Raw genomic sequence first — 23,374 nt, forward strand, 5'->3', positions numbered from 1 at the left:
AAAATCAAATTTACTACATATATGTGTGATTTGTTTTCCACTTCTCTACTATGTTTTATGGTCTGTTTCTTTGTATTTAATATCAATCTATCTTGATTGCTGTGCTTTATAATTTTTTAAAAAATCTTCATTTTAGGTGAGATGTATACCCACACCTGTTCTTCCACATTCATAAGAATGGATGTCTGTGAGCCTTTGATCTTTCATAGCTTTTTTTTTTGTGTGTGAGGTGGATACAGAGTGCTGGGGATCAAATCTAGGGCCCTCAAGCATGCTAGACAAGTACTTCACTACCACTTAGCTGTACCCGTACCCATAGCCCTGTCATATAACTTTTAGAAGCAGCTTGTCAAACTGAAAATTTTTGATAAGAGTTTCAAAGGAATTGCAATGTGTAAATAGATTAATTTGTAGCAAGTAATATCATTTTGCCATTGAGCATTCCTGTTTATGAATATGGCATATTTGACCCCTTTTTTGCTCATATTTAATGATTTCTCAATAATGTTTTTTTAATTTTCTTTATACAGTATTGTATACCTTTTGCTAGATATATTTCTTGGTATGTATTTTTAAAGCTATTAAACATTGCCTTTCTCTATTTTCTGATTTTTTTTTTTTTCCTTTTTGAGGTATTGGGGATTGAACCCAGGGCTTCCCATATGATAGGCAAATGCTCTACCACCAAGTTACATTCCCAGTCCCTCCATGATCATTGATGGAGTGCAGAAATAAAATCTTTGTATATTTACTTAGTGTTCAACCACCTTATTAAATTTTCTTGTTAATTCCAATAATTAGCCCACATAGTCTTTTGATTCTCTCTAAAGATAATCATTATCTATGAATAATGACAATTCTTTTTTTTTTTTTTTTTTTTTTGTACTGGGGATTGGACTTGGGGGCACTTGACCACTAAGCTACATCCCCAGCCCTATTTCATATTTGATTTAGAGACAGGGTCTCACTGAGTTGCTTGGCACCTCACCATTGCTGAGGCTGGCTTTGAACTTGTGATCTTCCTGCCTCGGCCTCCCAAGCTAGCGGGATTACAGTCATGTGCCACCATGCCCAGCTGTTTCTTCTAATTCTCATATTGTGTTTCTACTTCCTTTCCTGGCCAATGCCTCTAGAATAATATTGAAGAGAGGCATTGATACCTGGCTCCTTTGTGTCAGTCCTGATGTTTAAAAAAAAAAAAAAAAATTTTTTTTTTTTGAAATGAGGATTGAACCCAGGGGTGCTCCACCACTGAGCAACATCCCCATCCCTTTTTTTAACATGTTATTTAGAGACAGGGTCTCGCTTATTTGCTAAGTGCCTCGCTAAGTTGCTCAGGCTGGCTTTGAACTCGCAATCCTCCTGCCTCAGACTCCTTCCTGAGCCACTGGGATTACATGTGGGTGCCACCATGCTCACCAAAAGAAAACAATTCTAATCTTTCACCATTAAGTATGTTTGCTGTTCACCCATACTTCTATAAAGTATATATAGCTAATTTTCAAAGTTTTTGCCATCTTTACATTAGGTTTAGACTCAAAATGAGAGAACAAATTAGTAACAAGTGAAAGAACTCAGAATCACTTTCTTAGTTCATCTCCAGGAAATTGATTCCATAAAGTCTAAAAACCTGTGCAGAATGGGAAATGAAAACCCTTTTTCCTAAGTACCACACTGCTCAGCTTCCAGCAGAATATTTTCAATGCCCCTACATTTAGCATCCTATTTATCAAAGGAAAGAATCAGGCAGAGGCAAAAAGTATTGAATTCATTCAACCCCTGACCATATTCCAAAAAGGTTCCAAGTAACCTGAAGCCTGTCTAGGACAGTGTGTGCCATCCAAATATACCCCCAAATTGAAAACTTTGATTGCTATGTTGATGTTTACCAGAGCATTTCAGATTAGGGATAGATATTCAACCAGTAAAGGCTGTGCAAATGTTCCAAAATCACTCTGAAGTCTGAGATACTTCTTGATCTCAAGAATAAGGGATACTCAACCTATATAAGATTTCTTTATAAGTTTTTCATATATAGCCTAATCATACTATTATGAAAATTGCTAGATATTTGTGTTTATAAAATTTTAGTCCTAGGGGTGATTTTAATTTTCAGATTATTTTTGAATATGTAATATAGTCACATGGTTTGAAATTCAGAAAGTATGCTGGGCATGGTGGCACACAACTATAATCCCAGCAACTCAGGAGGCAAGTTTAAGGCCAGCCTCAGCAATTTTGGAGACCCTGTTTGAAAAGAAAAAAGGCTGAGGATGTAGCTCAATAATATAGTGCCCCTAGGTTCAATCCCCATTACTGGGGGAAAATTTAAAGAATCATTAGTTATCATTCCTACATATTAAACTTGCCCCCCAATATATAAAACTCAACACCAAAAAGTATGTAGAGGACATTTGAGGACCCAATTTGTCAATACTTATTTAAAATCATAGGATTGTCCATATTCAAAAGTCCTATATCTTGGGCTGGGAGTATAGCTCAGTGGTAGAGCCCTTCCTTAGTGTGAAAGAGGCTCTGGGCTCAATTCCCAGCACTACCCAAAGTGTGTGGGTTGTAGGAGGAGTCCAATCCTTTTTTTTTTTTTTTTTTTTTTTTTTGGTACCAGAGTTTGATCCCAGGGGCATTTAACCACTAAACCACATCCACATCCCTTTTCTATGTTTTATTTAGAGATAAGTCTCTCTGAGTTGGTTAGGGCTTCCTTAAATTGCTGAGGATGGCTTTCAACTCCTGATCCTCCAGCCTTAGCCTCCTGAGCCGCTGGGTATACCCTTCAATTGTAGGTATCACAAGAATTGATTTAAACCTGGGTGGATAAAAAACACCTGCCTACTGTGCAGGCATCAGAGCTGGGCCTCTGAGCAGGGGACTGGACAGGTTGAGCTTCCTAGCACCTGATTGGGAAACTCAGTGAAGCCCTTTAGCTTGGTGAGTGGTGCACCTCAGTGAGTGAGTCCCTCCTTTTATGTTGTGGAAGCCATTCGTGGTGTTTCACTGCAGAATCATGAGTCTAAAACATTTATTCTCTCTGATGAAGGTACCGTTTCTTCATCTGCACACAGTCATTAAAAAGAATTCCCCAGCGCATTTTACTAAATGTAATTTTGTTGGCGAGTTATGAAGGCATGCCAGTGTAACTTCTAGAATTCTAAAAGTCAATCAGAATTAAGACATTTTTTATTGTGGCCACCCTTCAGACTGATTTCTGGTGTAAATGACATAGGACCTTCTTTCAGACTCCTAGTGATAGGAATGGAGACCCTTAAAATGTGCCTTGCACAAGAAAAACCTAAAGGACTCTTGAATGGGCTTACTGTTTCCTTTGACCTTCTTTATGATGAAAGTAATTTTTTTATTCAATTCTAGAATTCAGAATTTGTTTTTTAATTTTTATTTAGTTGTAGATGGACACAATACCTTTATTTTATTTTTATGTGGTGCTGAGGCTCGAACCCAGTGCCTTCCACTTGCAAGGCGAGCGCTCTACCACTGAGTTACAACCTCAGCCCAAGAATTCAGAGTTTTAATTTGAAAAACCCTTCATTTTCAGAGATAGATAGCAGTCGAAGGTATAGCTCCGTGGTTGAGTGCTTGCCTAGTTTTTGATCCCCAGAACCACAAAAATAATAACATAGATATAAAATAAAAGGTAAATAGAGATATAAAGAATAGAAGTTTTCTATAGCCAGAGGAAATTATCTAACTAATCTCTGTCAGTTATTAGCAAAGAATTCATGTTTTCTTCCACTTTATATTCATTTAGAAAGTTAGCCAGAAATAATTTCCTTTGAAGAGAAATTGTCATTATTTGACAACAACAGTAAGCAGCAATCTAAAAGCAGGAAATCACACTGTTTCAGTAACAGTTTCCGAATTAAAAATGTGTGCAACATTGTTATTAGACTCCAATATACTGCTCCAGTATACTAAAAAAGGTAAAGACGTGCATGACTTTAAAATAGGATGCCTGATATAAAAATCTGAACTACCTGAGGAATTGAGAAGGAAGGCGGAGAGAGCATTCCTTGGAGAGAAAGGTGGTGAAGGGCTGGCCAACCAGGACTGCGGAGCCCGCGGGGCTGTTTCTAATTCTGACGGTCCCTCCCCTTCCCTGGCCTCCCCTCCCCCAGAGTCTAATCAAAGGATTAGCCTACAGGTTTGGAAACAACAGCAGCTTGAGTTGAAGGCTCCCCCAACCAACACACACACACACACACCCTCTTGTGTTTAATGCAGGAACTAGAGAAGTCTCTGACTAACTGGACTCAGAACTTGCAAGAACTTCACACCATGAAGGGCGACTTAACCCGGCACATTCTCTCGGAGGACGTGATGGTTTTGAAGGAGCAGATAGAGCATTTGCACAGACAATGGGAGGACCTCTGCCTCAGAGTAAGTCAGTCAACTGCAGGGTACGGCTGCTTGGGAGTTGATCGGAATGTCCTGAAGGCCAGACAAAGTAGAAAGGAGGTTAATTTTCATTGAACGAGAGGCCCTTTTTCTGCGGGTCCCCTGGCCGGCTGCTGTTCCTTTAGAAGGCAGCAGCAGGGTTTAACAGATTTGACCCTTTTGTTTCAGCAGACTAAATGCTGCAAGTTTGCTCACTGTTGAAGAGTTTTGTTTTGGTTTTTTAAATCACCTTAAGCAGGGAGAATTGCAGCCATGAGCAGATGTGCGGCCTCTGCTCTCTGCTTGGTGTCCCAGCACTTCTAATTTGGTGTATTAGAAGAGGTCTTACTGCAGTGTCCCTTCTGGGCCTAACAGGGGAGTCTCACCTAGTGTCTGCAGGCATGGGAGTGTTCATTGGAGAACTCTGCATTCACAAGCCATCGCAGATTTCTTTCAAGGAGTTAGTTTTTTTAAACTCTCTAAAAGAAGTGTAACCAAAAGCTTGGTCCCTGTCCCCAATGCCAATCAATACCAATTTAATGAGGACACGGTTTTGAGAAAAAGGAAAAAAGGTTTATTGCTTTGCTAGCAAAGAAGAAACACAGGGGACTCTTGTCCCAAAGGCTGTGGCACAGGGTCCTTTTAAAGGAACTCTTCAAAGGTTCCATTCCAGGTGTGCTCTGGTAGGGGGTCCCAGGGCGCCCTGTTGGCCTGTTAAGATTTACTTGTTAATTTGGGAGATATTCACTTCCCAGATCCACCGCTGGCATCTCCTTCCTCTAATAGGTGTGTTCAAAGGAAATTAAGTAGAGGAAAGAAAGGGTAACACTGTCTCCCCAATATTGTTAGGGAGGGGGAGAGAGGAGAAGAGAGAAAAAAAAACATTAAAAAAAAGAAATCTTAGAACAATGAGGGCTATATTCAGAGGTGAAGGGGCCACTGTTACAGAAGTGGCCAACTGCTGTTCTGTCTCCCAGGGGCCCCCCTTCTACTTATCAGGAAGGGAGTGGACTGTCGTTGGGGTTGTACAGTTTACCAGTGTGACAGGAATGGGGTTAAAGTGTTCAAACAGCCTTTAAAGATCTTTGTTTTAAGAACATGTAATTCTAAGGAAAAGAAAATCTTTAATCTCATTTGTTTGTGAATTAAATATCAAAAACTCCTTGATTTTAGTGTTTGATAATCACAATGTGCCCTAATTTCAAATGTTCTTGTAAGTTGTTGTTTTTGTTTTTTTTTTTTAATTTAGGTTTTCTGTAAAAGAATGTTTAGAATATGTGAAAAGTATTTGAAAAGTTAGACACAAAGACTGGGGTCCAGATGTTCTTAATTGTTACCATTATGAAGTCAATCGGGACACTGTTCAAAATGCCAAGAGTTTTAAAAGCTAAGATAAATAGATGCCCCGAGGAATGGAAACCAAAAGCTTGCTTTTTTAAAGTGTAGATTTTCAAGCCTTTTTAACAGGTTAGTCTGGGTAGGATGTCCAGCATTTGGTATTTTTGCCTCCCTCTGTCTAAAAAGAGCAGGGGGTTATTTTTGTACATAGTAAGAAAACCCCAGAGAGTTCAACCTTCATTTCCTGGTCTATAAAGCAAAGTGTTAAAACTTTGCTAAAAGATCTTAGCTATCTCCTTTTAACTCTTAAGATTTTAAAGATTTTTTTGAAGACCTAAAAAAGAAATACTTCTGACCATTTAATGAAGCTAATTTTCATTATCTAAATGTAAATTTATTTAGATAGTAAATTTCAGTGTAAGGAGAAGGACCTTTTGCTGATGTCAGTTTAGGGGCCACTTAATCATAATGGAGCAGTGGCTGTTGGGAGGTCAGCCTGTGGCAAACCAGTTTTTGGTGATATTTCCATGGTTTCCATCCCAAAACTACAGTGTATAATGGAACGGTGGATTAAATGAATGACGTGCACCGTTCTGTGTGTTGTTTTGCTTTGTTTAAACATTTCGGGGACTGCAATTTTTCTGGTCCATTTGCATTACAGATGTGTAATTTATATCATGATCTGGATTATAATTAATTTTCAAATTAAATAGGACATTGGCCTTATAGGCATAAGGACTTGATCCGTTTTTTAGAAGGAAAGGATTTGAGTCATAAAGTTACAATTTAGCTATAGTAAGTAGTTAATAAATGCATATTGAAAAATAGGAAACAGTGGAAATCGGGTGATGCTTAAGATATTTATCTAACTTTTCTGATTTCTAATTTTTCATATAACCTGATAATAATAGAGAGGCATTGCATATAGCTTAATCCTTTCAGTCAGGTGCAATGCAGTATTTGGTTACTTTAGTTATTAAAGGTATAAAACACTTCTGTTGCTGTTAAACTCTAGGTTTTAAAAGGAAGAAATAGATTTAAGTGTGTAGAGATGCTGATTAGAAGGAATGACATTCATAGTCCTTTCAATGAGAGAGCAGGAGGGGTTTCCTGGCTCTCCTCAGCTGCCAGATGCATTTTTATACTCAGGTGGCTACACGCAAACAGGAGATTGAAGACAGACTCAATTCATGGATCGTGTTCAATGAAAAAAATAAAGAGTTGTGTGCGTGGCTGGTCCAGATGGAAAACAAGGTTCTACAGACAGCAGATATTAGCATTGAAGAAATGATTGAAAAGTTGCAGAAGGTAAGTAAGCAGGGGTGCCCAGGTGGGTGCGGTTATGATGACCTTGGACTGCTCTGCCCTCCTGATGCCAGGCTCAGAGAGGTAAAATGTATTAGGGTGTGTTTCCAGGAACATTTTTTTTTTTTTTTTTGATCCTTTGGAGGGAAAAGTCGACAGAAAGATTCCAGAGAGATGGGAGTGTGAGACCATCATAGGTGGACATGGTACTGAGGGGAGTTGCTTGCCCTTGGTTAGGAAGTTTGGCCAGAGAAGGAGCTCTCCAGCATCCTTCAGGCCCTAAACCAGGGCTGGTTTCTCAGGGGGTTTTGGAGGTTGTTTTGTTTTGCTGCAATACTGGGGATGGAACCCAGGACCTCACTCATGCTAGATAAGCTCTCTCCCATTGAGCCACACCCCCAGCCCTCTCCAGAGGTTATTATAAGGTGATCACCTTGCCAAAGGGGAGAACCAACAGCAGTGAAGCCCATGATTTTGAAATGATCACTAATCCCCACAGAGCAACCCGAGGGACTATTGAATTGACAAACTAACTGCTGCTTTATATATTTTGCATTTGCCTGGTGGGCCGGGTTTGTTTTTAGTCTTTCACAGCTGAGTTGTGTTAACAGGCCTGAGAATTTTTTGATTTTTAAAAGGATTGTAAGCAGCAACTGTGTGTTTATGACTGGAGCAGAAATGAGTTTGCAGGGATAATGCAGACTTTTTTGGTGCCTTTGCCAGGACTGCATGGAAGAAATAAACTTGTTCAGTGAAAACAAGTTACAGCTAAAGCAGATGGGCGACCAGTTGATCAAGGCCAGCAGCAAGACAAGAGCAGCTGAGATCGATGACAAGCTCAACAAAATCAACGATCGATGGCAACATCTTTTTGATGTTATTGGATCAAGGTGAGAATGGCTTAAAAAGGTTCAGGGGTTACTTCAAAGAGCTGGAAAACTGGATGCCATCTTCCTCTAAGGTAATCTAGCAGATTTATAAACGTACAGATTGACATTTGGTAAGAATGAGTAGAAATTCCAGTTTCAGCATTAAAAGAAAGTGATTTTAGTAAACTTTCACTTAAATTAGATCAATTTTATTTTACCTGTTCTTTTTTCTTGGTAGGGAGGGGTATAGAGATTGAGTTCAGCAGGTGCACTCAACCACTGAGCCATATCCCCAGCCCTTTTTTTGTAGTTTATTTAGCGACCGGGTCTCACTGAGTGGCTTAGAGCCTTGCCTTTGCTGAGGCTGGCTTTGAACTCACAATCCTCCTGCCTCAGTCTCCAAGCTGCTGGGATTATAGGCATGCACCACCATGCCTGGCTATTTTGCTTTTTCTTAATTTTTATTTTTCTCTGGTGCTGAATTGAACCCAGAGCTTCACACATGCTAGGCAAGTGTTGTTCTACCATTGATTTGCACCCCCCAGCCCCCCTTTATTATTTTTTAGAGAATTTTTTTAATATTTATTTTTTAGTTTGTTTTTGGTGGACACAACATCTTTGTTGGTATGTGGTGCTGAGGATTGAACCCGGGCCACACACTTGCCAGGCAAGCGTGCTACCGCTTGAGCCACATCCCCAGCCACCCCCCTTTATTTTTTATTATTTTTATTTTTTTAGTTATAGATGGACACAATATCTTTATTTTATTTATTTGTATTTGATGCTGAGGATCGAACCCAGTGCCTTACACGTGCTAGGCAAGCTCTCTATCACTGAGCCACAATCAGTGTTGTTGTTTTGAGATGGAGGTCTCACTATGTTGACCAGACTGGTTTTGAACCTGTGGACTCAAGTGATCCTCCCACCTCAGCTTCCCAAGTAGCGGGGACACGTACATTGTGAGCCAACAGGTACAGGGTACAGCAGCACAGATAAAAATAAGATGCTGTTAATATTGTGGCATATCCTTTACCTCGCTGTTCACAGGAAGTCATAAGTGAGCCTGATTCAATCAGCAGAGCCACCGGGCTAAGTGGTATGAGAATTACAGACAGGAAGTAAGATGAGTCAATTACATTAATGGGAGTGGATATCTGAGCAGCTATAAAGCCCAGCGGGTTCGAGAGCTGGGATCACATCTTCCTGGGGGTGGGATTAGGAAGAATCTTACAGAAGGACTGAGATCCCAGACAGTCCTGAGGAAAGGTTGACTCTTGACCATGACTAGAGGCAGCGAGGGAGACACGTACCTTGTGAGCCAACAGGTACAGGGTACAGCAGCACAGACGCCACTTGAGAGATGACAAGCAGCCCACAGGAAATGAAGCTGGAAAGCTCCAGTGAGGCTAAGTCTGAACAGACTTTAAATCTCAACTGAAGACTTGGCCTGCTAAATAAGGTCTGGGTCATTTAAGAATTTTTTAGCCGTAGCGAGTCTCCAAAAGGTGTATCTCGGGGTGATTTGGCTGCTAGCATAGGCTGGGCCGAATTTCACTTCTTTCTACAGCTTGTTGAAAAATACACCTACTGAAATCCATTGCTGTAACCTAGGTAAGGCTTTGGTTTTGAGCCACTCCTGACTTTCTTACTTATTTACCATGGAAACTTGAAGTTTCCAAATCTGCAAATTTGTCCAGTGGCACTCCTTAGGTCAGAGGCCACTCCCTGCTGTGTGGATGAGTGATGGTGTGTCCTGCCTTTGGCAGAGGACTGGTGTAGCATGCAGGAACCAACAATGATTGACTGGTGGTTTTCACTGTTTACCCCTCTGAAAACTCTGAGATTCAGTAGCATATTTGTTGAGTGGAAGAGGATTCCCATGGTTATGTCTAGTAATAAGAGATCTTTCCTCTGTGAGGCCAGGGGTCTGACCCAGAGTCAAGAATGGTTCTTTACATATTTGTTGAAATGAAGGAATGTTCTTTACCATCATCATCTTCATGTCCTAAGTTGTCCTAGACTCCACCTGGCATTAGTCAAGGGTGTGATGACGTTGTCCCTGTTCATGGGTCATTTAGGAGCAAAATCTAGCAAATGCTTCCTGAAGATTCTTAATCGTTCCTGTTATATCACTTTGGAGTTTTCACAGGCTCTTTACTGCCCTCCCTGCTTCTTTGGCTGCCTGTCTTCAACCAATTGCTTGGTGGGAAAGAAAGACTATAGTGGGATAAGTTTCTTTGATCCTTTGGGAAACAGCAATTGGGAAACTTAAGGAACTGAAATAATAGCAAATATATTGGCTGCCGGTTATATTCTTAACAGTATGTTCTTTTTGTATGATTTCACTTGAACTTCATTGTAATTCTGAAGGGTAGGTATCATTATCCCATTTTACAGATAAGGAAACCGAGGGCTGAAGTTAAAGAATTTACCCATAGTTAGTTATATAGCCAGCTCATGACAAAACCAGGATTTCAGCTCTGGCAGTTGTGTTGCTTCCCTGCCACCCCAGACCATTCCAGTTGGAAACACTAAAATGTGTAGGACACATTGAGAGCCTGGTGCTGAGGGACTTGGGAACAGTAACATCTTTTACCATTAAAGAAGGGCCAGGTGGAGTGTAAGGAGCTCTTAGCTGAGTGAACCCTTCAAGTGAGTCAAGGATCCAGACAGCAAGCTTGGACCTGCGGTGAGCCATCCTCACATAGAATCAGCTCATCTGATCCCCGGCACTGACTGGGCGTTAGACGGGGGCATTGCTGTGGGGGAAGGAAAGAGCTGGGAACCCAGGCAGCCAAGTCGACATTTGAACAGGACTCATAAGAACCTGCCCTTCAGGGTATACTGAAAGCCACGGGATCATGGACACCAGTTAGCCTTGAGCACCCGTCCAGAAGTAGAGTTCTGCTACTTCTGGAAAGCAGGGGTTCTCAGACTTGAACATGCATGGGAGGGAACCCTACATAGGTGTTTGGCCTCATAACTTTAAATTTTTTCACTAGAAGCCTTTAATAAACTCTGAGGTTTGAAATGGCACTCAAAAGTCTGAAATGTCACTAAACCAGGGGGATAATTCACTGAGGGGGAAAAGTGTAAAACAAAAAGCCTGTTCTTTTGGATGCATCCTCAGCAAATTTCAAAAGAATTAATAAAGCATTGAGTGCAGGATTCCTTTAAACCACATGAAATTGGTGATCATCTCAGCTGGACTCCTTTTGGAGTGGATGGGGAGAAAAACAATGTTTATTTATAACTGCCAGGCTCCCCACAACCATTATTTCATTTTAGCCCTTAATACTACAAGTTCAGTATGATACTTCATTTTACAAGAAGGGGAACTACAGCTCAGAGAAGGTAGGTAGCAGTCACAATTCTGCTCAGGACAAGAATAAGAACCAAGGACTGTTCATGCCATTGCACTAAGCATCGAGAGAGCATTTGGAGGTGGTGCACACCTGTTATCCCAGTGACTTGGGAGGCTGAGGCAAGAGGATGGCAAGGCCAGTCTGGGCAGCTTTGCAAGACCCTGTCTCAAAATAAAAAGGTCTGGGGATGTAGCCCCATGATAGAGCCGAGGTCCTGCCTCAGCCTCCTGAGTCACTGGGATTGCAGGTGAGTGCCACTACACCACTAGGAGGCCTTTGCTTTAAAATTATTGTATCAGAAATATTTTTGAAACCTGGAATTCAGCCGGGTGCAGTGGTGCACGCCTATAATCCTAGTGGCTCAGGAGACTCGGGCAAGAGGGTCCCAAATTCAAAACCAGCCTCAGCAACAGTGAGGCACTAAGCAACCCAGTGAGACCCTGTCTCTAAATAAAATACAAAATAAGGCTGGGGATGTGGCTCAGTGGTTGAGTGCCCCTGAGTTCAATGCCTGGTCGTCACGCTGCCCTCACCCTACACGCACCCTCCCCCCCAAAAAAGAAAAGAAACCTGGAACTCAGTGTAGAGTCCTGTTTAATGGAAAGCAGTGGTTCTCAGACTTGAACATTCGTCAGAATCCCCTGGAGGGCCCACTCTCTGAGCCCCTGAGCTTCTGTTTCCATAGATCTGACTGGGGCCTAGAATGGACATTTGTAATGTGTGCCCCTGAGTGGCCTTGGGTTGGTCTGGGAAACAGTTGGGGAACTAAATCCATATTGCACCAAGAGACAGAAATCCTGCACCTGCAAGCAGGTCTGTGGCTCTGTGAGCCTTGGTTTCCACACTGACCAACTCCACAGCCCTGTGCCTTCCCACCCTGGCTGGGGGCAGTGAGGACTGAAATGCCAGATGATGACCCTGGGTCCATCCACACACACATGCTGTCCATTCAGCATGACCACGATAATCATAGCTGGGGAAAGAGGCTCACCCCAAAACCACTATCTTTTCTCTACTGATAAAGTATTCAGCTTCTGTAAAATCCTTCAAGAACCTGAAGTCTGTGTGTCCTGAAATAACCTTATCAAAGAGTCAGGGAGCCCAAGTCCTGTCACATAAGATTAAACAGGCCCTGACGTGGCAATTGGAATTCACAGAGCTGGCTCTGTGTCGTGGTGGGATTGGGAAATTTAGCTGTCATCGAGGGCCCTTATATTTGTAGTATCTTACATTTGTGTCCTCTTAAATTCTTAGGAAACATGCTATCAGTTTCATTACCGAAAACCACCGAAAGCATATTTTTTGATGATGGTGTGGTCATCTAGACTCCAATCTGATTGATGACAAGAAATATTAGTTCTATGCTACTGTGTTCATGTAATAGATTGAATGAATTTAAGTTTTTATTGTAGCTATTAGCTCCTCCTCCTCAGCAAAACCTGAATGAAGGAAAGATAACTACAGAAGCTCCCCCCCCCAAAAAAAAAAACCCATCAGTACATACAATATCCTGGATTAGAGGGCGCTATATTACCATGGAACAGGTTAAATACAAAATGCCAGGTGATGGATGAAAAGATGCCAAGTTAACATGCTTTAGCCAGCACAGACTAAAGCTCCCAAAGGAGTCTGGGATTTTTTTGGCAGTAGGTACCTGGGTTTGAACCTAGGAGTGCTTAATCACTGAGCCACATGTCTGGCCTCCTTTTTTTTTTTTCTTTAATTTTAATTTGAATTTTGAGACACAGTCTCACTAAGTTGCTCAAGGGCTTGCTAAATTGCTCAGCTTTGAACTGGCCGTCCTCCTGCCTCAGCCTCACAAGTTGCTAAGGATTATACGCACATGCCACCACACCCAGGGGAATCTGGGATTTCATCTCCTTAATGGGACTGAAGCCAGAGAAGGACTCGGTTTACCACATAATCTGACCTACTATTGTTTTATTTAAAAAGAAAAAAAACCCAGTATTCATGAAACACCTAAAAAAAAAAAAAAATCCATCTAGCTTTGTTTCCCAGAGCCCCTTCCCATTTCCTAGATGGGAAAGCATGACCAAATCCTAATAAAGCAGGAGTTCTGTGATTACAGGTGTCTGTGTCTTTAGTGAGTCACTCTGGTTAATAGTGTATGTGGTTGTGTGTTTTTTGTTATTTCAGGATTAGGGATTAATCCCCAGGAGCACTTAACTACTGAGCTACATCCCCAGCCCTTTTTATTTTTTTATTTTTATTTTTGAGACAAATTCTCACTAAGTTGCTAAGGGCCTTGTTAAATTGCTGAGGCTGGCCTTAAATTTGCGATCCTCCTGTCTCAGCCTCCAGACTAGCTAGGATTATAGGCATGCATTATCGTGCCTTGCTGGTTACGCATTTTGATGGAGCCTCTTCAGGTATGGGAATTCTTTAAAGACTCTTTCTAGCAACATACTGGAATGATCTGATGAAAACTTTCAGTGCCTAAAAGAGGTACCTCCAGAATTTTTATGTTAGTTATCTCTTCATGTTGGATCATTAGAGATTTGAATTTTCTTTTTGTTTGTCTGTACTTTTTTCCTTGAAGTAATAGGGATGGAACCTGGGGCCTTATGCATGCTAGACAGGCACTCTGTTACTGAGCTACACCCAGCCCCACCTTGTCTGTATTTTCTAAGGAAAGCAATGTTGCCCTTTTTAATTTCTCTTCTGTGGTATCTTCATTAACAAGCTTGGCATTCTTAACCAATGTTGAGTCCTAGGAATCAATGAAGGAAGAATATTACTCACAGTCTTGAACGTTTCCTATTTACAGTGGCTTGCTCTCTTGCTTTCAGAAATATCAAGTCCATGGAAAGAAATTAAGCATAATTTTCACATTTTACCTACCCATATGAAAAGCCCGCCTAATTTATAATAGTAACAATTAAAATGTTGTCATAACTCAGCAGTTATTACCATGGCAACCATGTGTTAAGATTGTTTTTCCTTCCCTTGCAGAATGGGCAGGGAGACATGCCTTTTTAAACTGATAACGCTTTTCACTGCTCTCCTTTTATCTATATTTTCTCAAGGTTATTGGGAAAGACCAAACAATTCTGTTAGTCACAAAACTGACTTGCTCTGGTCTTAGTAGGTTGTCTGGTCCAGGGGAGCAGGAAGAATTGAGATATTTTAGCATAAAGGAAGATATGAGATAGGCCTCCCCACTTCCATTTTCTTTTCCATCACCTGATCATTTCAGCTCTAGAACAGGTGATTGCTGCTCCCAATACCTTCCTGGGGAGTCAAGGGACTCCCACTCCCCAGAAGAGAGCAGCCATCAGTGGGATAATACAGGGCACTGACTCTTTGAGGTTCATGTTTAGCAGGTCACAGGAGTAGCCAAGTATGTGAGCATAAGGTAATTGGATGCTGCATTTGGGGAGAAATGCTACCAAATCCGCATTCCTAATTCCACTGGTTTAGAATGTTTGCTGTGTTTCAAGGTGGGGATGTCATAATGATCCAATGTTGGGCTTTAGGAACCCAAGGGAATGGATTAATATTATGGAGTCACAAAATAAGGGCTGGAAGTGAGCTTAACACAAACCAAGCAGTGGTCTGGTAAACGGAGCCACTTCAGATCATCCAGAGAAACTGAGGCTAGGGATAAGGAGGAATTGTCAGGTGCCCACATTATAGTAAGGAAGGAACTACCAAGGAAAAGTATACAGTTTCTTCCCCCTGCAAAATCTTGAGCTCCATTTGTACAGCAAGATGGAATTTTTCTGCAAAAAGCAATGGAATGGATTATATGAACTCTCTGATCTTCCTAAACCAAGATGCACAGGACTCAAAAGGGAGGGCAGAAAATCCCCACTGGGAAATGTCCCCCTTAGGAATACAGGAGGAAGGCATCCCTGTTAGACTCAGGGGCTTCAGATATTTCACTGTCCCTTTCCAAAAACTTGAAACAGAAAAATTAATTTGAGAACAGAAGTCCTTTTTTTTTTTTTTTTTTTTTTGCCATGTCTCCAATCTGCTTCTTCCCTGGGTTTAAAGCACTTGGTAAATAACCCAGAGCCAAGATAACACTGGGACTTTCTTCCCCCAGCATTGCAATCCTGTAGCGTCAGAACAAAGACTGAGTGTCTGAGGGAAGAGCTGGAGATGTTTGTTTATTGGAAGGGAGAAAACAGAGATTAAAAAATTGCAGTAGTGGGCAGAGAAGGTGTCTTCCTTTGCTACTGGCCTCGCTCCTGGCCCCGGGAGCCAGCCCTGCCGCCTCCGTGAGGAGCCTTGGGGAGGGCTGCGTCCGCTGCTCTGCAAGATGCTGAACCAGTGAATGAAGAGGGCACGCTGGGCAGGGGGAGGGGCCGCCTCGGCCCTGGGAGGTGGAGGTGCAGCCGGGAACTTGGAGCTTTCGCTTCAACCTAAGGAATGATTTTTTCTCATATACAGTAAGTGCCATTTCAGCCCTCAGCTCTGCCTATGGCGACACGGTAGCTGTCTCTTGTGTCTCGCTCTCTGCTCTCTCATTTTGGTGACAATAGAGATCACCGATGAGATGGTGGCGGTGGAGGATATGCGCTCAGCCATCGGGGGATGGGTTCTCCGGCGTCAGCATGCGAGCCGTGTCTGCAGGCTGCCTCCGACAAGCAGGGCAGAGAGACAGCGACTATGCTGTGTGGAAGATGGGAGTCTTCCGGCCTCAGAAATGCTCCAGCCAGGCGATTAGCTCCAGAATGTGTTGTCATGTCCGTGTCCTCACATCAGGGCTTTGGGATCTTGGAGCAATTGATTATTTTGCTATAAAGATGTTTAGCCCTTGAAAAAGATCAGAGTTGTACAGGATCCATACAGTGTTTTTAGCAGCTGACAGCTGCCCCCATGTTGGAGTGTTGATTTCGGCACAAATTTGGGTACTTTCAACCATCTCAGTTTTTCCTTGTGATTTTTGTTCTGCTGTCCACATTGGCATGGGAATTTTTTGTCAATTTATGCTAATCTAGGGCTTTAGTAATTTCTCTGTAGACTCCTTAGCATGAGGAGAACTGGACTGAAAGGTAAATTATTCCATATGCACAACTATTAATTATTCTAAATGTATATGCAGGTATTATTTGAAGCCTCCATTGCATTGTAAGACCTGGGCTAGATGCGGAGACTGCTACTAACCAACTCACCTTGATTTTGACTGTTCATTCTGGAAGGAGAGCAGTATTTGTTAGTGTTACATTCTGATCCATCTCTAGTCAAGATAAAAGACAAACTTTGTTCGCCTTAATCGTTTTCTGCATTTCTACCCATAATCCTTGCAAAAGAACTGTTCTGTTTTATAGCTACTCTTGGGTATAATTCTTTTGTTTGGTTTCATGGAAAATATCTGTATAGGCAGACAGCTCCCTCTTTGCACCTAAAAAAAAAAAATTATTGTTCTGATCATCAGACCTCAGAATTCAACTCAGGAAATCATGCTGCATTTTTCTGAATAAATATTTGTTGGCATATATGTGAGAAGTGTTAGCCAAGAGCACTTGGGTCAAAATGTGGGCAAGTACAGAGATGGGAGCCACATAAACAAACTGTTTAGGTGGTTGATGTAATGCAGGGTTGTGCCAATGGACTGGTTTCTGAATAGATTTCCTTGTTTCTCCATATTAACTTGAGATTCAGATGTTTTCCAAGAGCAACTTTAAGGAGTCCTAATGTGGAGGCCAGTTGTTGTGGCTGGCAAATGGCACATAAATTTCTGACCTGGGCAATGTGATTTGGGTTACAGTATCTGCAGAGAACAGAACATTACAAACTCAGCAATGCATCTGATGTTCCTGGAGTGAGTTGTAACATGATTATCCAAGGAGCAACATTTTGATTCTCATACATTTGGGGTGTTGTGCTTCCAGACAGAGGTTGATACATGGAATAGGTTCGGTTCTGACTGATGAATGCTATATAGCTTCTTGGCAGTCTTCTTGCCTTCCCTCTGCCTTCCCTTCTTCTTTAATTTACCCTAAGTGTGCACCTGATTTGTGTGCCTGTTCCACTTCATTTGGAAATTGAGTTTAGGGGCACATGTGGCTCACTGGAGGGCACCATGTTGTTTTCTGGCAAAAGGGCTTTGATGTGCTCTGGTCTTTATTTCTCTCCTTTCAAATATAATGTGACCACCTCTTTTATAGAAAAAAAAAACTTGAAGGTATAAGTGAACCTCATTCAGTAGATCTTTATTGTGCATCTCCCCTATCATAACATCTAATTGCAAGGTCATGAGCTCTGTGGAAATAAGACCTATCTTCCAGTTATCTTTGGATTTCCAGAATGTGCACAGCAACCAAGATTAAGCAAATAGTTAAATGCATTGAAAGAAAATCATGGGAAGGAAATGGGAACAGCATATCTGAGCCTTCTGACCTCTTCCCCACACACCAGCTTATAGCCACAAAGTCTAGCGCTGTGTGGACTGGCTTCTATCCCCAGTAATGCAGTAGCCATGAGTCCAGACTTCTGGTCATGTCCCCAACAGCAACAAAATCCATGATGTGCCACTATTAGGTACACGTTAGTGTATGCAGGCATGTATGCAAGGCCATATGGTAATACCTCTGGGCCAGGCTGCCCAGTTAGAATCCTGCCCCCTCCCCCCACTGCTGCTCAATGGCCATCTGACTTGGGCAAATAATTTAACCTCTGGCTTCCATTTCTTCAACTGTCAAATAGGAATGATGATAATACCCATATCTTAGCATTGTCGTAAGGATTAATGAGTTGCTAACGTGTGAACCACTGCAGGCCTGGCACAGGTCAGCCTGTTAGATGCTATGTTACACAGATATTCCATTTTAGTAATAAGGTTTATGTATTAAAAGTCATATCCAATGTAGATACTTTAAAAGAATAGGTTAGCAGTATAAAGTCTAATAAAGGTTGAGTATCCTTTATCCAAAATGCTTAGGAACAGAAGTATTTTGGATTTCAGATTTGGGAATAATTTCATATGTACATAATGAAATACCTTAGAGATGGGACCTGGGTCTAAACACAAAATTCATTTAGGATTCTCATATATACCCTGGACATAGTTTTACATAGTAACTTTCAGTGTTGCCTGTGTTCTGATGTAAACCATCACGCAAGATCAGGAGTGGCATTCCCCACTTGTGGCATCATGATTGTGCTAAAAAAGTGTCTGATTTTGGAGTATTTTAGATTTTTTCAGAACAGGGATGCTCAGCCTGTATGTTATACCTATGTCCCATTGATATGTCTGGAGCACCCCTTAGAAACCACAGTCCTGGGAAGCCGAGCAAATTATTCATCCCGCTCCTGCAGGAGTTATCATGCATGGCATGGCTGACCCCTAGGGCTGAAGTCAATTCAAGACCACTTAACTCTGGTATTCTTACACCCAGATTATTTTGCTGCTTGTCACCTTCATATAAAAAACTTGCATTCCAGCCCTCTTTCTTTTTATGATAAGAAAGAGGCCGGGATTCTTATGGTGAAATAGGGTCAGATGCTGGATGAAGGCAGTGGCTGCCATCCTGGGAAAAGGGAAGAGGAGGCTGCTGAACTGAACCTGAACCTGCCCAGGCCTCTTCTCCAGCAGAGCCTCCGAGGAGGACAGCCCAACTGTGTGGAAGACTTTTGGTCCCTGGACAGGCAGGGTGGCAGAATGTTTGGGTGAGGAGGGCATAATGCTAACTTGGTGGAAATGAAGCCCCTGCTTCATCCAGGTTACAATGTATCCAGGCCTGGCTTGGGCTTCTGTTACTTTTTTTTCAATGAATCCTTTTAGTGACTTTGAAGGCAACTTGTTAGCAGTAAGAATGCAATTTGGAGAATATTCCTCCTTGAAACTGATCATGCACACAGTCCCTGGACATCTGCCCATCACATCAGACAGTGTCCCAGTGCCCTTCATGCATTGTGTCTCCTGTGGTCCTCTCAGCTACCCAGGAAGGAAGGTGCTACTGTTAGCACCATTTTTCACATGAGATTAAACAGTTAGGACTGAAACCCTGTGGTCAGGGCCTGTCTGTGTCCTTCACCACCAGACTCCACAGCTTACAAGCCTGAACAGTCTATGGTGCTAATAAGATTAAAACACCTATGAAAGAACTTGGTGAGGTCCAGTGCTGAATGGAAAAGGCATTATTATTTTCACAGTAAACCCAGTCAGCATAAGAAGAGCTAGTGTTATTGAGCATTTATTATGCCCCAGTGGCTCTACATGCATGCATTCTGTTATTTTGGTCTCACAACCACTGCAAAGGTGTTTAATTTTACAGATAACAAAGAAACAAGGAGTCAGAGACTGAGGGCCTTGCAGGGATGTATAGCTTATAGATAGTGAAATGGACTTGACCCTGGGCAGCTCACCTCCGAAGCTCTAGCCTTAACCTCACTTGGATCCTATTGCCTTCCTGAATTGGGAGACTTCAGAGGCTTCCTGGAGATAAGGGAGAACATAGCAGGTCACCCTGACAATAGAGCTGGCTGATTGACTTGGTCCCTTGTAAGGAACGAAAACGAAATGCACATGCACATCTCTGTGGTCTGCCCAATTCCTAGGCTGTAGAAGGGCTTAGCTATAATTATCCCTTCAGCAAATGTTTGTGGACACCTCTGGCCCACCAGGCGGTGTGGGAGTGCTGCCTGGCAGCTAGTCTCTGTGCTGATAGGTGCAGATACTCACGGTTAGGGCGCCAGGTGGGAGGCCCAGATACTGTGGGAGCCTGTGGGGGAGGGGCAGTGGAGAGAAGCTCCAGAAGGAAAGAGGAGCTGCTTTGCAAACTGAAGGGCTAGAGGCAGAGGCCACTGAACACTGGAGGAGATCACGTGATTAAACTGGTTTGTCCAGGAAGGGCAGTGACTGTTGTGTTGTGGCCATGGATCAGACCCGCCTTCCAGGATGTATCCTTCAGCTTCAGAACCAAAGGTGGGTAGGAGGGCAAGGAGGCCGCTAGGTAGGAAGTTGTCCAGTTAAGGAAGAGGTGGTGGTGGCATGGAGGACAGTGTGGTCCAGTGAGCTAGGGTCAGCACCTCAGTTTCTCTCTTTAGCACTCCCAGCCATGGAATGTAGTTCTGACAGTATCTTCCAGCTTGAGGATTGGTAAGTAGGAAGTTTCAACTGTAGCTACTAGTTGAAGTAGCTGGGATTAACTGAAAATCCCCCAGGTCACCCTCACTCACGCTCCTTTAGGACTTTCATGAAAGGGTTTATGGACACGTTTTATTTCAGTATTCACATAAAATTTTGGTGGTTGTCTCTCAGTGGCACTTGGTTTTGGTGAGGGCACCACTTGACACCAGTGCCACGTGTGTCTTCAAATCTGCTCAATGTGGAGTCAGCCTGGGCAGGATCTGAGGCAGGCTGGCCAGGTAGCCGGCACTTAGAACTGGGCTTGAGGCCACCGTTCACCTCTGCCCCCACCCTCTGACTGACAGGCGACCCTCTAGTACCCACATGGGCTGGTTCAGTGGCACCATCGATCCTGCCTGAAGTAGTGGGTTTGGCATGTGTTCCTCTCTTGCTCAGAGCAAGGTCCCATGAGAGGCATTGTGGGCTAACTATCAACTAGCCAGGCGTGTGGCATCTTTAATCTCTTGGGAAGACAATTGTCTCAGGCATACCCAAGACAGAAACGGGGCAAAAGAAGCCAAAAGTGGTCACATCTCACCTCTAGAGGCCCAGCAAGATGGATAGGACTTCAGGGGGCCCCCATTTTGGGAATGATAGGACATCCTTGTTTGCATGGGTAGGCTAAGTCCATATGAAAAAATCAACCTAGGTGACAGTTTTGCAAAGTGGCATGTATTCTATGGGAACTCTGGTGACATGAGAGTTGTTCCTGTTAGAAGATCAGAGCAAGTTTTGATCCTTTACCCACCAACAAACACCCTTATTAGCTGGTCCCTTTTTCTTATCACTAAATGTTGAGTTTTTGTCTTCCATCTTTTTCTTTTTTTTTTTTTTTCTGCAAATATGTTCAGGGTGAAGAAGCTGAAGGAGACATTTGCTTTTATTCAGCAGTTAGACAAAAACATGAGCAACCTTCGCACCTGGTTGGCTCGCATCGAGTCTGAGCTTTCGAAGCCGGTTGTTTACGACGTCTGTGACGATCAGGAAATCCAGAAGAGGCTCGCTGAGCAGCAGGTGGGGCCATGGGAAGTGAGCTGTGTCCCAGCAGAGGTGTCTAAGATGCAAGTCTGATAACGAACACAGACCTGCCCACATCATCTGCTGTGTTTCAGCATGTTTGCATTTCATAATATCGGTTTGTTTTTTTCCAGGAAAAAAACCCTGATTGCCTGTCTGCATTTTTATATGTGTGAGGCGTCCATCTCTTGAATGCCCACCCATTCACGTAGCTCTTTATGAAACAGTTTAAATAGTGTGTAAGATGTAGACCTTAATCTTAGTGAGAAATTAGGGGGTTTAGGTTAGTCATTTTTTTTGAACTTTGATCTTTGTTGTGTTTTGCTAACATAATTTTGAAAGGCAACAAGTTGGAAAAGAAATAACTCTTTTTATGAAGGAAAGTTTTCATGGGGTCATGCTATTTGTGTCTGATAGACATTTTTTTAAAAAACAAAAATTATAAGATATGCATGCCTACAGTCCAACTACTCAGGAGCCTGAGGCAGGAGGATCACAAGTTCCAGCCAGCCTGGGCAACTTAGTGAGACCCTGTCTCAAAAGAAAATTCTTTTATACAAGCAAAGGAACATACTCGGACCAAGAAGCTCAGGTGTGCAGAGTTTACCACACTTTGCATTTTGTCATCAGTTATATATATGCATGCTCTGAGCTAACCTTGGAAATCTGCATTTTGAAAAATCACTGAGTTCCACTAGCATTGGCCACTGCACCCACTGGCAGGAGCTCTCTGACATCACTGGTTTATTGAATCCACTTTGCTGCCTTCTGTAAATTTTACTCACATGCCATTTTCATAATGCACTGCCCAACTTTGTCTTTATTTTTTAAATTACCAAGTTTATATTGTTCTTTCTGTGGCTTTTGTTCATCTCCATTTTCTTTCAGAGCTATAGGCAGATTATTCCAACCACCCAAGGCGTATGATTCTTAGATTTGAATCTGGTTTTGTCCCATTTAACCTCTCCTGTGCTCATCCTATCTATCATAGCTGCTTAGAGACAGTTTGTGTTGGCACATTTCCCCCAGATTCAAGGCCAGAAGGCTGCCTGTTCCATGACATTCTCTTGAGTTCGGTCCATCCTTTTAATGGTTACAAGTGTCATTTCATGCTTCTATAAACAGAGCCAAGTATTTGATATTACTATCACCTTTACTATTCAAATGATGCCCATAATGGCTTTCAAATTAATATGATTTAATATTGCTACAAATTATTACTGGTTTTACCACTTCAGATATCTAAGGGTGTCTTTTTATTAAGGTCATTTAATTCTCTCTTTGCTTTGTGGAGAAAGAATATCACATAAATTTCAAAGAACTTTAGTGGACAGTCTAGAGATTTTGATGCACTTCTCAGTGGAACATCATCAGCTTCATTTATAAATGTAATCTGTTGGACAAATTTCTTAATTTCTAGTCTCTTAATAGATAAGGCATTGCAAACAACTATCAATCCTGAGTGGTGAGTCTTTTCAGGTAAATAGTAAGAAAGATGGCAGTATCTTTGCTCTTAAAAAATGATTGGCTGAATTTAGTACAGGCTCAAAACTGTGTTAACTTTTTATAAATCTGAAATATGACACACTAAATTGCAGGATATTTATTCCTAATGTGTACAATTTAGAACTGCCATTCTCTTGGCCTATTTGTTCCCATACTGAAATGATACATAATTTCCATCTAATGGATTCGAGGTTTCCCTCTTTATAGAATTCAAAGTTACCATAATGGAAGTCTTATCCCTTTTGGTTATCAAAATAGTTGTGGAGTTAGTATTTAGGACTACCATTACAGCAAATAAATTAGATATATCAATTTTCTATTGCTGTTGTTTACAGCTTAAAAATGCAAATGTATTAATCTTACAGTTCTGACCAGGCACCAACCTGGAGCTTACCCTTCCGAGGGCTCCACAGGAGAATCCATGTCTTTGCCTTCAGGCTTCTAGAGGCCTCCCACATCTCTGG

General features: G+C 42.1%; 1 protein-coding gene across 10 annotated transcripts in view; it reads left to right on the top strand.

Moving 5' to 3' along the window:
- The window catches only part of Syne2 (spectrin repeat containing nuclear envelope protein 2), a 321,684-nt gene that overhangs the window by 277,656 nt on the left and 20,654 nt on the right, over positions 1 to 23,374 (top strand). For 8 of the 10 annotated variants that reach the window (XM_078050030.1, XM_078050033.1, XM_078050037.1 and 5 more), the window contains 4 exons: positions 4,258 to 4,413; positions 6,898 to 7,056; positions 7,777 to 7,943; positions 21,239 to 21,401. In XM_078050030.1, the coding sequence (XP_077906156.1) occupies positions 4,258 to 4,413; positions 6,898 to 7,056; positions 7,777 to 7,943; positions 21,239 to 21,401 (645 nt within the window). Of the gene's footprint in view, positions 1 to 4,257; positions 4,414 to 6,897; positions 7,057 to 7,776; positions 7,944 to 15,555; positions 15,703 to 21,238; positions 21,402 to 23,374 lie in introns of those variants that run through there. The other 2 variants (XM_078050038.1, XM_078050039.1) reach the window with 2 other exon arrangements.

This window comes from Ictidomys tridecemlineatus, chromosome 5 (assembly GCF_052094955.1).
Source record: "Ictidomys tridecemlineatus isolate mIctTri1 chromosome 5, mIctTri1.hap1, whole genome shotgun sequence".
Lineage (NCBI taxonomy): Eukaryota > Metazoa > Chordata > Mammalia > Rodentia > Sciuridae > Ictidomys > Ictidomys tridecemlineatus.